Raw genomic sequence first — 15,655 nt, forward strand, 5'->3', positions numbered from 1 at the left:
TTAACATCAGTGATCAAAATGTTTATTGAAACAAAATCAATTCTTTTCACATGAATAACTTTTAACTTACAGGTCTTTTATACATTAAACTATATACAAATACTTAATATTAACGGGTAGATTTGGCAAAACAGCATTGTTAGGGAGAATTTTCTCAGCCTCATTTTGTTCTAAACCTGAAAATGGTTATCATTCCAAAATCTGACCAATGAGGAATGAATAAATTCAAGATCATTTTTAGTGCTTTTTAGTAACATGACTTTTCCAGGACAAAATGAGGCATTTATAGTGTCTTGACCAACATTTGCTTCTTTTTCAAAACAATTTGTTTGATGGCCAATCAAAAACCTGTATATTGATCCTAATGATAGATGGCATGTTAACTGTATGTGACAAATAACTAGAACCATTATGGTTTCTATTAAGGCCATTCAAATAAATTTGCATGAGGAAATGGATGAACGTGTGATTTGTCCCAAACATCACAGAAAGCTTTGACATTTCAATGAACGATGAAGACAATTACAACAGTAAGCTCTTTTGCTTTTAAGACTAGATACATTACTGTGATGTTTGGTCCTTCATTGTCCATTTAAAACTGACACCTTCATTTAAAAAAAAAATTGATAATAGCAGCCAAGTCCAGAAGCATGTCAGTATATATTCTAAATACCCCAAAAACACTGTTATTCACATTTTTTTAAATATTTTATCCAGGACAAAGTGCCATTTTTCAGCTCTCCTACATTCCAGCATGTAAACTGTTTAGCCAAATGTAATTTCTGCACTAACATATAAAATATGAAACGGCCAGTATCATATCATCACGAGAGCCATGTAGAGTTGTTTTCTGGGAGCGTGCGGGAGAAATTGGCTAAGATACAAGTATGCTGGTTTCAATGACTGCCTGAATGGTTATTTATTATTATTATATATATATCGGATGATATTGTTTGTGCGTGAGTTTCTTTCTACATGTGGGGCAGCTGTGAGCTCTACTGAGGGAGTCGCGTATACATTGACTGCAGAACAGATGACCGCATTTTGTGGAGACCATGAGCCGTCCGCTTTCAATAATCTATAAAATAAGAACAAGGACATCACATTAAAAAAACAAAAACTTAATAAATCCAGTTTAAAGGGCAGTTATTATGTACAATTCACTTTTACAAGGTGTTTGGACATAAATGTGTGTTGGCAGTGTGTGAACACAACCACCCTACAAGGAAAAATATCCACCCACTACTTTAAAAAACAAAACAAAACAAAAAATAACATTAAACATTCAGAAAACATTGAGTTTAGATCCTATTTCCACAATACCACATTTTATTTTTCTTTAGTGTCACAATGCAGTTTCATCGTATCATTGAAGATATAAAATGGAACACAATGAAAAAAATCTCAGGTCTCTAATCTTTCATGTGGTATACTTAAAAACTTCCAATTTATTAATAAGGTGTTCTCAGAGTACCATTAATCTTTTGCAATTAAACTTTTAACATTTAAAATGTTTTAAAAAAGGTTTTGCTGTGTGAACGCAGTTTATATTCCGAGTTAATGTAAATAAGGAATCAAGTATGATTTATATAAATGGCTAATGCCAACTGCAATCAGACATGCATTTACATTAATTATTCATGCAAAATGTTCATTACACAGACTTAAAGCATAACCATTAATGTAAATCTACATAGTTTCGATTTATGGGTACACATGCACATAAATGGTTTACAACTTGTCACAGCAGCGTCATAATACAAGCCATTAACATTTGCTCAAGTGAGTCAGTTCACATTAAAAACCACTATAAGGCATGTACACCAAAGCGTATAAACGCAGCTGAAAAAGCCCGGCAGACGCCGACTGTGGAAGTGCCTTGGTTGCTATGATACTTCTATTTTTCTATTAGTTGTTGAACGACTGGTTGTTGTAACATTATTACTTTTGGTGTTAGTTTGTTTATTCCTCAATGTCATTCCAGCATCTATGGCTATATTCAAGCCAAGAACCGGTTAATCTATACACAAATTAATCTACGCAAAATTTGGGAATCTTCAATTTACCTAACCTGCAGGTTTTTGGACTGTAGGATTAAACCAAAGCAGGAATCGTTTGGACTCTCATGAGTCGCTTCACAATCGATTCTAATGGTCCCAATTCAATTCAGAATCAATTATCGACGTAATATTTAGCATATTTGTGACATCGTTACAATCGCATTTGTGCTCAAAGTCAGACTCATGTTGGCACTTTTGCTACTAGTCTATGCTGTATTTTAATGCAACTAAGTGCTTAATGAAGCTATTCTCATTTAAGGATTAGTCAATTTTCTTTAAAAAAAATCCAGTTAATTTACTCACCACCACGTCTTCCAAAATTTTGATGTCTTTCTTTGTTCAGTCAAGAAAAAATTATGTTTTTTGAGGAAAACATTCTAGGATTTTTCAAATTTTAATGACCCTTTGTGACAGTTTATTGTTTAAAATGGTCCCCAAATGTGCGTTTCATATATGTAACACGTGACCTTTCCACGGCATTACGCAATTACGTGAGGTCGCGCTGGCGCGTCACAGGACCGGAGATAGACCCTTATGCCTTATTTGGGATGGTTTAGAGTCCTTTGAAACTGCAATTTTAAACTGCATTAAATCTGTTACGTGTTGAGGTCCATTCAAGTCCATTAAAATGAGAAAAATCCTGAAATGTTTTCCTCAAAAAACATAATTTCTTCTCGACTGAACAAAGAAAGACATCAACATTTTGGATGACATAGTGGTGAGTAAATTATCTGGATTGTTTTTTAAGAAAATGGACTAATCCTTTAAGGAGCAGTGGTTGGCAGTACTGTATGTCTAATGCAGCACAACCAGCACCTTTGTCTGTATAACAAACTATGTGAATATTTTTACATACGCATGTTCTTGTTCTTATGTATAAACAGTCAGTGAGAGGTTTCCACGTCCGCATCGTGATGCATCTAAGAGACAAATTTTCCCACACCCCTACAGACTACCTAGACCAGAGGTAGGCAACGTTGGTCCTGGGGTGCCGATGTTCTGCAGATTTTAGCTCCAACCAAGATAAAACCTTGCCTACCGGTTGTTTTCAGGTGACTCTTTAGACCATATCAAGCTTAAGGGCGATTTATAGTCGTGCGTAGGTTCTACGCCGTAGCTACGGTGTAGGCTATCCGTAGCCTGAGCATAGCTCTGTGTAGCCTGACGCGCACCTCGCAAAAATTTTAACAGCGCGTCAGTTCTACGCGGACCGCAAGCGTTGTGATTGGTCCACCAGAACCCCTCCCATCAGGTAAAAAAAACTGCGTCATAGGTATTTCCGTTTGCGATGGTGAAAACAAAGAATGGCTAAGTTGAGGAGTGATTTAACTCAAACTGCAACAAAAGTCGCTGTTTATTTACATCCATCATTGCTGGTCTTCTCAAATTATACACAACAAGGTGCTGTTTCTTCTTCGTTTGTGGCTTAACTTGCAAAGCGTCTTCTTTGGCGTTCGCGCTGCTACTGTGGTTACACGCGTGGTTACTGCCTACCAGCGGCCTGCGCGCGTGTTTGCACGTCGACACGGACGACGACGAAAAAGTATAAATGAAAACCGACACAGAACCTACGCCGTAGGACCTACGCACGACTATAACGAGCCCTTTATTCAGCTTGATTAGAGCTGGAGCTAAACTCCAGGACTGACGTTGCCTACCCCTAATCTAGACTAGGGCTGCACGATAAATCGCATGTGTTTGTCACGCGCATCTCGTCAGTAATGCCGGTTCCTTGATTAGTATTAAATTGATATCAGCTGTTTTCAGATGGAGCAGCTTTAACTACACAGAGCCGTAGTTCACTGACAATCGGGGCAATTTCGCATTAATTATCGGGGACCTATCGCCTGCGATATGTATACGATATGGCCCGGCTTGTCAGGGAACTACGGCTCTGTGCGGTTGATGTCGTGCCATCTGGGGTCAGCTGTTGGCGAGTTGGTACTAATCGGGGAGCCGGCATTGCTGACGTGATGCGCGTGGTATCGCATACGATTTATCGTGCAGCCCTAATCTAGACTAATCACATGCTGACACTGGGGTTGGGACGATAAATCGTGCGATTCTGCTTGCAATGCTTCTTAAAGGAATAGTCTACTCATTTTCAATATTAAAATATGTTATTACCTTAACTAAGAATTGTTGATACATCCCTCTATCATCTGTGTGCGTGCACGTAAGCGCTGGAGCGCACTGCGACGCTTCGATAGCATTTAGCTTAGCCCCATTCATTCAATGGTACCATTTAGAGATAAAGTTAGAAGTGACCAAACACATCAACGTTTTTCCTATTTAAGACGAGTAGTTATACGAGCAAGTTTGGTGGTACAAAATAAAACGTAGCGCTTTTCTAAGCGGATTTAAAAGAGGAACTATATTTTATGGCATAATAGCACTTTTGGGAGTACTTGGACTCGCCTGAAAAGTCCGCTCCCCTTCTCACTCTCATAATGGGAGAGGGAGGGTGTTACTGCACCAAGTCGAAGTACTCTCAAAAGTGCTTTTACGCCATACAATATAGTTCCTCTTTTAAATCCGCTTAGAAAAGCGCTACGTTTTATTTTGTACCACCAAACTTGCTCGTATAACTACTCGTCTTAAATAGGAAAAACGTTGATGTGTTTGGTCACTTCTAACTTTATCTCTAAATGGTACCATTGAATGAATGGGGCTAAGCTAAATGCCATCGAAGCGCCGCAGCGCGCTCCAACGCCCACGCGCACGCACAAAGACGACAGAGGGATGCATCAACAATTCCCAGCCAAGGCAATAACATACTCCAATATTGAAAATGGGTAGACTATTCCTTTATGCATTATGGTAAAATGCCGCTACATCCAAAAGCCAGAGGGCGCTCTCGTGCAGAAACTCAATATGCGCCACAGAAGAATTGCACATGAAATGCCTGTAAGTATATTTATTCCACTGTTCATCAAAGCCTTTTCAGGTATTTTCATGATAATAAAGAATATGTATAATGATTATGTTTGACAAGTGTTGCTTTTTCATATGCATGTTATAAACGACTCAAACTAACAGTGATTTTAGATTAAAGGACTTCCTACTGATCAAAGAGCTGTAGTACATGAAAGAGCTGTGCATAATATCACCTTTGCAAATCAGAATCAATATCAGACAGTCATTATTAGTAAGAAATCGTGATTAATCGCCCCAGCCCTAGCTGACACAGGGAAAACATGCAAACCCCACACAGAAAGACCTCACAACCCAGCTGAGACTCAAATCGAGAACATTCTTGCTGCAAGACAACAGTGCTAATACATCACTATAGCTAACATTTCTGGTGAGAACAGGTATTTACTTCAGTTTTTGTGTGAAGCATGATAAAAGGCAATGACAACTTCTAGGCGCTGGCTTGAGATTTTACAATTTAAGTACGCCTGGGAGCCAAAGACTTGCAATGTTTCACATAAATAAATTTGTGTAAACAACATAAACAATCAGATTGCTCTTGCCATAGCTGGAGCACATCCTGTTTGGCTTAAAAATGTCAGTAAATGAGAAAGAGACACATAAACCACCTACCTCTGAATAAGCGTCCATGCATACGGGGCAGCTAACTGCCCCTGGTGTAGACCTAAGAAAGGCACAACATCACAGACTAAGCATACAATCAGGCATTCAATATTATTTTCATTCATATGTATGGTATTCCGTGTATGGTAGTTGGTATTGTGTGTGTGTGTGTGTGTAGACCTGGCTTGGGAGCTGGCATGTAAAGATGAGAGCAAGCCAGGACTAAGTCTTAAACTAGACTCTTCCTCTTCATCACTGCTTAGTACATAACTTTCTGTGCCTTGTCCACGCCTATTCTGCACAGCTGCAAAACAATGCAAAAACTGCCATGGCACATTTACGCTGCTTAAAATAAAATCCAAGGGGCATTTATGACAATAGCTAAATCCAAACAAAGAATAGCACTAAAAAAGCCCTTAAAAAGGAAAAGCATGAAAACGACAATCATACAGTCTGCATTCAACTTATTTATCTAACAAGCACAAATTTACATTGGTAAAACAGAAAAGGATGATACATTACCATCTTCCACAACCTTGTCCCCAAAAGCCAGTGTGAAAAAACAGGAAAAAAACAAAATGAAGTCAGTACAAAACCTTGCATCTTCATACAATACTGCAACTCCAGAATAAAAACAAATCCCTCTAACAGGACTCACCACAATTGAATCATTATTGGTAAGGTCAACAACCGCAGGTTCTGACCCTTCGCATGTTAAATCCACCACATCTTCACCTTGTAATGGCATGTCATCCAAAACTGTAAATGTATTCATTATATTAATAAAATCATTCACTATAATGTATTGCTGTATATACAGCCAGTTATTAATTCAGAAGTTTCTGTCAAATGAGAGACAGCAGAATCAATCTTGTTTGCTGTCGAAATATGACAAAGCCTTTATATGTACCTGCTGTGCAGAGCTTTGGATTACCACCAACGCAAAAGGTCAGGGGTTCAAAGCCAGGGAACACATATATTGATAAAAAATGTATAGCTTTAATGCACTGCAAGTCATAATGTAAGTAGACAGATCGGATGTTCTCAAATACAGATGTGTCCTATGTTATTGAAAAAGCGCCGTTGGAAAATTACATCAATACCACCCGCGATCACCGTCGACTCTTTTTCTAGCAGTGAAATAAAGGACAGCTTCACTTCAGCAGGCAAAAAGCACATAGATTCCGATATTCTCTGATCCGTTTCAGTGGAAATAAATTGGATATGAATCGGATTCATGCATTCGCGTCTGCAATGTAAGCGGACAGATAGGATATTCTCACGTCAAGACGTGTCGTGCATCAAAGGGATAGTTCACCCCAAAATTTTGTCATCATTTACCCTCATGCTGTTACAAAGCTGTATAAATTTATTTGTTTTGATGAACACAAGAGTAGATATTTTGAGATAAATTTGTAACCAAAACCATTTACTTCCATTGTATTATTTTTCCTACTATGGAAATAAATGGGGCTCATGATGGGTTTGGTTACAAACATTCCTCAAAATATCTTCCTTAGTTTTCTTTAGATTTATAAATGTTTGCAACAATATGAGAGTGAAAAAATGATGACAGAATTTTTATTTGATTGATTGAACTATCCCTTAAAAAATGCAACGCTAGCAAATGACGTCAACTCAGGTGGACACCACACGCAATCACACAACTCTTCTTAGCAGCACAGTGGAAGACAACAGGTGTTCGAGTTCATGTGGCGCTGCACAGACTGATCGGCGAGGATTGCCGCTTGCAGTTGAGGTGGACCTGAAGACAGAGCTGTCAAGTCGGAAACCTGTTGCTTGCCGTGTGTGTGCCGTTTTTCCTTATTTTTATCGCGAATAAAGTGAATTAGATTGTAAATTTGTTAAAAACAAACCCTTTAATAAAAAGTTGCAACCAGAAACATTTTATATCAAATATATTAGTTGCTGTTTAGTCAACATTATTAAAATAACAATTGAGTTCGGTTTTTCGCTTCTTTTCATATTTATTTTATTATATGACACAATATAACATATTTAGGTATATTTAAAAGTTATAAATCATAAATTTATAATGTTTATTAATGAAACTAAAGGTTGGATTAAACATGAAACGCACATGATCACTTTAATGCCAAACGTCACAGTCACATGCCTTCAGCGCCAGCTCAAGTCGGATAAAATTTCTAACCGGCATGCAATTCGTCAAGTCAGCGGTCGATCGGTCTGCACAGTGCCACATGAAGTCGAACACTAGCCTGGCTCTGCCCTCCTACGTGCTTCCGCTTAATTTTCATTTCGCTTCAGTACTACATCTGGGACTGCTTTGTAGAGTTTCGTTTTCTCCTGCAAAAATCTGCAGGACCAATCAGCGAACAGATGGGGGTGGCTAAGAACGATGACGTTGAGGTCGTGCGTCAGTTTGAGTTGTAGTTCAGTAATGGCAGCGGAGAAAGATGTGATAAATGCTATTCGGTCCGTTGTTGCATAACTGCCGAATATACAGAAGTTAAAGCCGGAGCAAGAACCAGGTTTGCTAAGTTTTGTTTGTCTGATTATACGGAGTTCTTGTTTCCGGCCGGTTTCGGTGCATGATATACATCACGACCACACATTAGCGATCGCCTATGGCAGCTCCTGAATGACTCTGGGCAGATCCAATAGTTTTAAACTTCAATAGAGGACCCTCCTTAACGGAAGTAACGCTTTGCAATGGAGCATGGCCAGACTCTCTGTACAAATGAAATGAATGTACGAGAGTCTGGTTGGACCAGGCTAGTCGAACACACCTAATGGCTTCATTTAGATGTAATGTTGAAGTGTTATGTATTGTTACAGAAATAAAGTTCTATAATCGTGTATAATCAAAGAAAAAATGGCAACAAATCAGAATTGGGCATCAAGATTTGCAGTGTAAATGCAGCCATAGTGAAGTTATGCTAAAGTTTCAGGTCTTGTTACATAAATAAAGCAGTATAATCTTGCATTTTAATGTTGTATTTTCATTTCAATGTGTCCATTGCATAACATGACGTTTTACTTTCCCTGTGGTTTTAGCTGAAGGGGTGTCAGCATGTCTACCTTGAATTGTTTTGCAAAGTGTTTACTGTAAACACTGAAATCGGATATGAGCCGCTTTAAAAGATAATGTAAGCGGGTCATCAAAAAATCAGATATAGGCAACAAATCAAAATTGGGCATCAAGATCTGCAGTGTAAATTAGGGATGTTAACAATTAATCGATCTTCGATTAATTGTCGATAAGAATTTCCTCGATAAAACGTAACGATTGTTGAAAAACAAGATCATGCACACGGCGCCTGCGCAAAACACATACAGTCGGAGAAAAAAAAATGAAGCGAGCGCGCAAAAGTTAAACTACTAGCTATGATCACAACGATGCTCGATGCCAAGCACACGCATGTGCTTTTTAACGTCATGCGAGACGAGGCTGGCTGGCTGCCAACGCAACGAAATTACATCCGCAGTGGATCTGAGAGGGTCCGACGCAGAAAATGCAAATACGTTTAGGATACTGAAAGCAAAGACCCTCTTCAGGGAAGCCTGCAAGATTAGCATAGCAACGCTGCTATATACAGAGAAGGAGACCAGAAGCCGTTTTTAATGAACAGATTAAAATGTCATCTTAAATTATGGCAAGAAACTGTCAAATGTAAACTGTAACTGACTGTCGTTACACCCTGAATGCCCGCAACATATATCCCTGATTATCATTATTGACTGGCTGAGGCGCTGCGTGTTTTCTAAAGGAAGGTTGGCATCTCCGTAATATAAGCATCTTTGCTGAAAGTACGTCTAAGCTGAGGTGACGACGAGAAAAGTGCCCTTCGTGTGCTTCTTGGATATAATTACAAACAGTGTATCAACGACTCGGAAAGCGAGGTAAACAACTTGATAAATAACACTTGATGATAATAAAACTGTTATTTTGACATGGACTTTCATGCGTCTGTTGCAGAGTGCCCATGTGAGGCGGAGTTTACTGTGTCTATAGTCATTATATTTCATTACGAGATAAGTTTAAATTGATGATTTTATCAAAACAACAACTACATTGACTCATTTTACAATCCCACTAGCATGTTATTTAGACAAAATAAAATCTTTTAATTCGCGTGAGGAAGCTGTCGTTTTTATGCACACTTTTATGTCATTGGCTATATGCCACTGCAGTAAAGGCTTATTGCACTATTACTGTTAACGATTATTCGATTGATTGATCGTTAATTTAAATGATCATCGAATATGGGAAATTGCATAAATTGACATCCCTAGTGTAAATCCAGCCTAAATGTAATGTTGCAATTCAAAGTGTTACTAACTGGCTTTAGGTTTTAATGGAAATGCAAACTAAATCATCAAACTTACTGTTAGTCCTCTCATTTTCAAGCACATCAATGGTTTCCATCACAGTGTGAGATGTCTGATTTTGGCTCCTCTTGCTGGTATTGCGTCTGGACGATGAAGTAGAAGCGGTGCGCTTTTTTCTTTGTGTCTGATAACAGAAGGCACCAGTGAGTATATTGGAGCAAAATTATGGTAATTCTTTGAATTAAAGCACAGGATGAGGGGAAAGCTATACAACAAGCTGCAATGCTTCAAGTTTAATCAGTTTAAATCACGTGTGTGGTCATGTGATACTCACAGTATTACTCATGGCGACTAGTCTTGCTTTACTAGATTAAATAAAGTGCAGGAATCCAGCTGGCAAACACCGACTTGGAAAATGACAATTAGCGTTGAAACGTTGCTCAGCAACCGGATGACTTCTCAATATTGACTACAAATATAAAAAATACATATTAATCAAATTATAAACATATATATTATATTCATTGTGATATAATATTCATATCGCCCAAGCTTAGATTCAGAATTAATATGTATTTGTAAATATTTACAACAAATAAAAGACCATAACGTGAGCAGTTGGCCTGCTATACAAAACATGATGTAAGTTACGTTACCAAGCATCTGTACTCTGAACAGCTAACGAAGCAGTATTTGATTAGCCAGTGATAAATGAAAAACAAATATCCAGTAAGAAAAACCTAATAAAAGTTAATAATATCAAATTAAGTGCGTTTGATAGCAGCTAACTTGCTAACAATAAAGTATCATCGTAGTGAAGATGTCTGACTGCTGGCTAGTCTGTTTCCCTGTCCGTGTAATAAACTCAGTCAATAGGCGACCCAACATTAAATTATTATATGATGAAACAACACTATACTGAGATTTAGGGGAAAACTGGATACATACTGAGCACTCTTGATGTCAGCATTCACAGCACAAATACAGCAGAATAAGAACGACACATAAGGATGACGAGACACAGCGCCACCTATGGGAGCGGAGAGTGAGACGTTTAAAAAAGTTTGTTTTACAAGTTTACAGTTTAACAAGCTACATCTTTACTAAGCTGTAGATGTTGAACTGTGCTTATGAGGAGTTAAGTCAATCACACACTGTTGGTCAACCTATGTCCCTACCAGTTGGGATTTGTGTTGATAAAGCTGTGGCTAAAGTTAATGTGATTAATTTTGAATTAAATGAGGTAAACTTTACATATAATTTCATTTTCAGATCAAAGGAAGTCAAAAGAAAATAATGTAAGCAATGGTATTCGTCTCATAGTGAATAGTAAAATTACATTTTTCAGGTTTTCCATGATCATGGAATTACAAATACTGTAGAAAATAGATGCTTTCAGGTCTCAAATATCAGCAAAAACATAGACTATTTACCATTTTTAGATAGTTTTAAAAGTTCGGATTTTATTTCATGTTTAGAGTGTATATTTATGTATTGTAATTGACAAGTGAAATTGTCTGCATGGTTAAGCTTTCCTTATTTCCATTATTACACAATGTTCAGGGCCCAGTTTTTCAAGAAGTTTAAGACAATTAGTTTGCTGGTTCATAGATCAACATTTCTGTGCAATAAATTCAAACCTGTTTTTATTAAACCATTAATTTCTAAAACATATATTAACTTCTGTTACTGGTTCATAATAAAACCGCATTTATATGTTGATTTTATTTATTTTTAGAACTACAGCATAGCACATAATATTAAAATTCAAAGATATACGTCGATTGATGTAAAGTATATGCTTTATTTTAACTTCAACAGGTGTGTCTTGTTATTAGTTCCTAGGTGAATATTTACACGTTGGTTTGGTTCATAGAACTAAAGACTGTCCAAAGACGTGCAGTACACCGCCCCCTAGAGCAAACTTATTGCAACTGACTGAATTTGAAATTCAGAAGCATTGGATATATCAGTTTGAAAGGTACTGTCTTGTTACTCATTTAAATAACAACATTTGATGATGGGTTTATTTGCACATTACATGATATTGTAATGTCAATAAATACATTAGTTAATATTTGCATGTATTGTTAATAGTTTCTAAATTAACATTTATAAGTTATTCACTGACTGGAAAAAGTTATTTTTGGTCACAAGAAAATGACCAAAAATAACCCTTAGAGAGCGTTCTGTTTAAGTTATTTTGAAGTTATTTTGAAAACCAACATTCAATGTTAAGATAACCTTATTTTATGTTTCCAAAAAGAAAAAAATGTAACCATAGAGAAGGTTCTGTATAAGTTATTTAAAAAAATGCACGTTATAGGAACAATATTTTATGGTTGTAAAATATAAAACCTAAAAAAGAAGGTTTCCAAAATTATTTGTTTCTCAAACGAATAAATAAATAAACAAAGGAAAACAAAAACTAACGTTAGTGGAACGTTCTGTGTTTGCTATGTAAGCTTTATTAAAGTAAGCATTAGATGATAATAGGCTGCAAATGTTTAGCAGGCTTTTGACACTGTGTTCGTAAAAACAACCACACCATTATATGTACTTAAAAATGTCTGATTTATTTAGATAGAAATTGGCCAGGTGCATAATCAAATAAACAAGTGAACGAAAAAAAATAACTTATATATTTATTGTATTGACTTGGTTGCAATCTTTCCCCTCTTTTATGATCTCTCTTGCGCTGACTGTGCGCTGTAATGTATGCTTTAGAGCGCTCTGTAAAAAAAACTTCATTTCCCATAAGTCTGTGCGTCAAGAATGGCGAGTTACAAAGTTGTCCTGAGTTAATATCCAAAAGTGGTTCTCTGAATCAGGGATACGATCATATACTCAATATATTTACACTATATCGAAATACTAATAATAAACAATAACGAGCACTAAATGAATCGATATCCCTCTCAAATCTGACGTGTTGTTGATAGTTATTGAGTGATATTTCGTTTGTCCAGCAGTTTCCGCATTGCTTTCTGTTTACTTTGCAATGAGTCAATGAGGTTGTGCTAAATACAGCCAAACACACATATCCCATTAAAGATGTCTTATAAACCAGTAACACATGTGCTTTTTGATATGGACGGTTTGTTATTGGGTGAGTGACAAACATATTAATTAATAAGATTGTAAATCAGCTCTTAGCCGGCTTTTCTTTTTGCATACTTTAATGAATGAATTAATGGCATGATTCATTTTCAAAATGCAAATTTAGAATAAATAAATGTATTTGCATTTTTATATGTAACTTAAGCATAACGTTTGGTAAGTGTCATTATGCTTGTAACCACGGACACACAGGCTGTAATACTTCTGTATAAGATGTTATTGTTATTACTACATGCTTTATTTAAATATCTGTTGTAGATACAGAGAGGTTGTACACAGTCTCGTTCCAAGAAATCTGTGACAGGTTCAATAAGAAGTACACATGGGAAGTGAAGTCCTCTGTGATGGGCAAGAAGGCTCTGGATGCTGCCAGGATCATCAGAGACAAACTGGAACTTCCTATGACACCCGAGGAGCTCCTGGAGGAGAGCAGGAAAATTCAGGAGCAATTATTCCCCACAGCGTCTCTAATGCCAGGTATAGATGCAGCCTACATGCGAAATCTCTAAAATGCTGCCTTCAGAAGCAGCAAAGGCATTCAAAGGCATGAAGGCTGCCTCCAAAACAAAAGGCAGCTGACTTGTTGCCTCGCTGCCTCATGAGGCAATGACTTCGGCAGCATGAAGGCAGCTCCGAGAAATGCATTCGGAGAGCCTTCATAGGAAGCGTAATGGAATTCAATTTGAAATATAAACAGAGAGCACCTTTGTGATAACTAATAACACTTATTCCTCGCAATCAAAAGGTGACAAAAGTGAAATATAACTTTTATTTACACTAAATTTGTGGTCCATCCACTTTTTTTGGCCACCACTTGACCAAGCTCGAGCAATCACATTCCTCGCGCACACACAAGCATAGAATTATGGGAGAAGACGATGAAGGTATCTCAGGAGACAGGAAATAAAGCAAACATTTGGATTCGGACATGACTTGTTGCCTTCCTGCCTTGGAATGCTGCCTCCGTAGGAATCAAGGCACGTCTGAATCTAATGCTTGGTTTACTCCCTGACTCCTGGGATACTTTCATCATCTTGTCTTAAACAGTTAAAGTTAGCAGAAAACGCTGAAAGGCAAGATTTTACTGTAACACTGATAGTTTTAGTGAATTGTAGAACACTGCTCTTTTATTCTACTTTGACTTCTTTTTTGTTGTCCTCCTGCTGCTGTCCAGTTGGCATTTTCACCCCAAAAATGGTGGCTGCACTACCGAAGCGCCACCTAATGACGGTTTCCAGAAAAGCATCAGAGTTTCGTCTCTTGGGTTCTACGCTCTTTGGTTTAATCTCTTTGGTCTGGCTAGTGGCTAAACTGAACTCTGGAAAAACTCAAGTTGTTCGACGGATGCCGTTTGTTTATGTTGTTACTGCTGAAACCGTCTTTGTCCTTGTAGAATTTGATTGGAAGTTAATTTCAAAGCAGAATGTACAGTAAGAGGAATGTAGACTGCACATTAGACTTCAATTCATCATCATCAAGAAGAAGGAATCTTTTTTAATTCAATTTTATTTTGCATTCATTTTACTTACTTGCACATTTTTATTTACTTAATTTCTTTTAGGCATAAAGAAGCTTGTCAGTCATCTCCACAAGCACGGCATTCCTATTGCTGTGGCCACAAGTTCAGCAGGCCTGACTTTTGAGATGAAGACCAGCTGTCATAAAGAGTTCTTTAGCCTCTTCACACACATTGTACTTGGAGATGATCCAGAAGTAAAAAGTGGCAAACCACAACCAGACATCTTTTTGGTGTGTGCCGAGAGATTCTGTCCCCCAGTAAACCCTGAAGAGGTAGAGATTAACCTTTTCCATTTTATTATATGTGTAGCTAAAAGTTAGCATGCTTGCTGCAAAGTTGTTTTAATGGTATTTAATTCAGTATAGAATTATGATGTGTAAGGTCAAGTCTCCATTAACAACATTTGTCATGCATATAAATGAAGTTAATTTCTGTTTTTGTTATTTGTCTTGTTTGTTTGCTATTTGATTACGTTGTGGAAAGCATATTGGTCAAGAAATTGATTGACAGGTCTGGCTCAGTGAAAATTAACCTTCTGCCAGCCACACAATGTCGCTCTTGGCAAACAGAGGGGGTTTTGGAAAAGGACTTGATGCATCTCCTGCTTTGTATTTTCTCTTTTTACAAAAAAACTACAGCATTGGTCCGTTAATTGAATAATCTCTTCTGGTTCTGCCTTCACAGTGTCTGGTATTTGAAGACGCTCCAAATGGGGTAAAGGCGGGCCTGGCAGCTGGGATGCAGGTGGTGATGATCCCAGATGATAATCTGGACCGCAGCTTGACACAGGAGGCCACTTTGGTGCTCAGAAGCATGGAAGATTTCAGACCCGAATTATTTGGTCTGCCAGCTTACCAATGACAGAAATCAATGCAGTGATTTGAATACCGCTGGACTATCTCATCACTTTATAAAAAAAGGAAATGAGGCTGCAGTTTGGCTTATCAAATCAAAAAAACAGGAGAAACTAATCCCTACCACTATTTCTGTCATCATCCATGAACAAAGAAGAATGATCTTCTCTTGGCTTCACTGTTTTGATTTTGTTAGAAAGTCACTGTGCTAAATCTCTTCTCTGTTTGAAAGATCGCCGACATGACACCCA

At 37.5% G+C, this 15,655-nt stretch overlaps 2 protein-coding genes across 5 annotated transcripts; one reads left to right on the forward strand and one right to left on the reverse strand.

The window, feature by feature from the left end:
• rnf4 (ring finger protein 4) lies at nt 1–11,005 on the reverse strand. Of its 4 annotated transcripts, none has more exons than XM_055178497.2 (8): nt 10,860–11,005; nt 10,246–10,380; nt 9,969–10,095; nt 6,256–6,356; nt 6,120–6,132; nt 5,778–5,901; nt 5,607–5,658; nt 1–1,078 (listed from the first exon to the last, which is right to left on the reverse strand). In XM_055178497.2, exons 2-8 carry the CDS (start codon nt 10,255–10,257, stop codon nt 929–931), a joined length of 579 nt encoding a protein of 192 aa, XP_055034472.2. In that variant the 5' UTR covers nt 10,258–10,380; nt 10,860–11,005; the 3' UTR covers nt 1–928. The 4 variants fall into 4 exon arrangements, with proteins under 4 accessions (XP_055034472.2, XP_055034474.2, XP_055034473.2 ...); XM_055178499.2 differs by lacking the exon at nt 10,860–11,005 and adding an exon at nt 10,701–10,832; XM_055178498.2 differs by lacking the exon at nt 10,860–11,005 and adding an exon at nt 10,652–10,798.
• Nucleotides 11,006–12,818: 1,813 nt separating this feature from the next.
• On the forward strand, nt 12,819–15,421 carry pudp (pseudouridine 5'-phosphatase). Its single transcript, XM_055178496.2, has 4 exons — nt 12,819–13,020; nt 13,290–13,508; nt 14,593–14,822; nt 15,235–15,421. The coding sequence occupies exons 1-4, from the start codon at nt 12,966–12,968 to the stop codon at nt 15,409–15,411; spliced, it is 681 nt and encodes a 226-aa protein (XP_055034471.2). The 5' UTR covers nt 12,819–12,965; the 3' UTR covers nt 15,412–15,421.
• Nucleotides 15,422–15,655: the final 234 nt, after the last annotated feature.

Source organism: Misgurnus anguillicaudatus, chromosome 16 (genome assembly GCF_027580225.2).
Source record: "Misgurnus anguillicaudatus chromosome 16, ASM2758022v2, whole genome shotgun sequence".
Classification (NCBI taxonomy): Eukaryota; Metazoa; Chordata; class Actinopteri; order Cypriniformes; family Cobitidae; genus Misgurnus; species Misgurnus anguillicaudatus.

Excerpts from the sequence above, each read along its gene's own strand:
- pudp (XM_055178496.2), top strand. The coding sequence starts at position 12,966 with ATGTCTTATAAACCAGTAACACATGTGCTTTTTGATATGGACGGTTTG. Across the intron at positions 13,509-14,592 it reads CACAGCGTCTCTAATGCCAG|GCATAAAGAAGCTTGTCAGT; the intron begins GTATAGATGCAG and ends AATTTCTTTTAG. Across the intron at positions 14,823-15,234 it reads CCCCAGTAAACCCTGAAGAG|TGTCTGGTATTTGAAGACGC; the intron begins GTAGAGATTAAC and ends CTGCCTTCACAG.
- rnf4 (XM_055178497.2), bottom strand. Across the intron at positions 6,357-9,968 it reads TGAAAATGAGAGGACTAACA|TTTTGGATGACATGCCATTA; the intron begins GTAAGTTTGATG and ends ATACATTTACAG. Across the intron at positions 1,079-5,606 it reads GCATGGACGCTTATTCAGAG|ATTATTGAAAGCGGACGGCT; the intron begins GTAGGTGGTTTA and ends CTTATTTTATAG.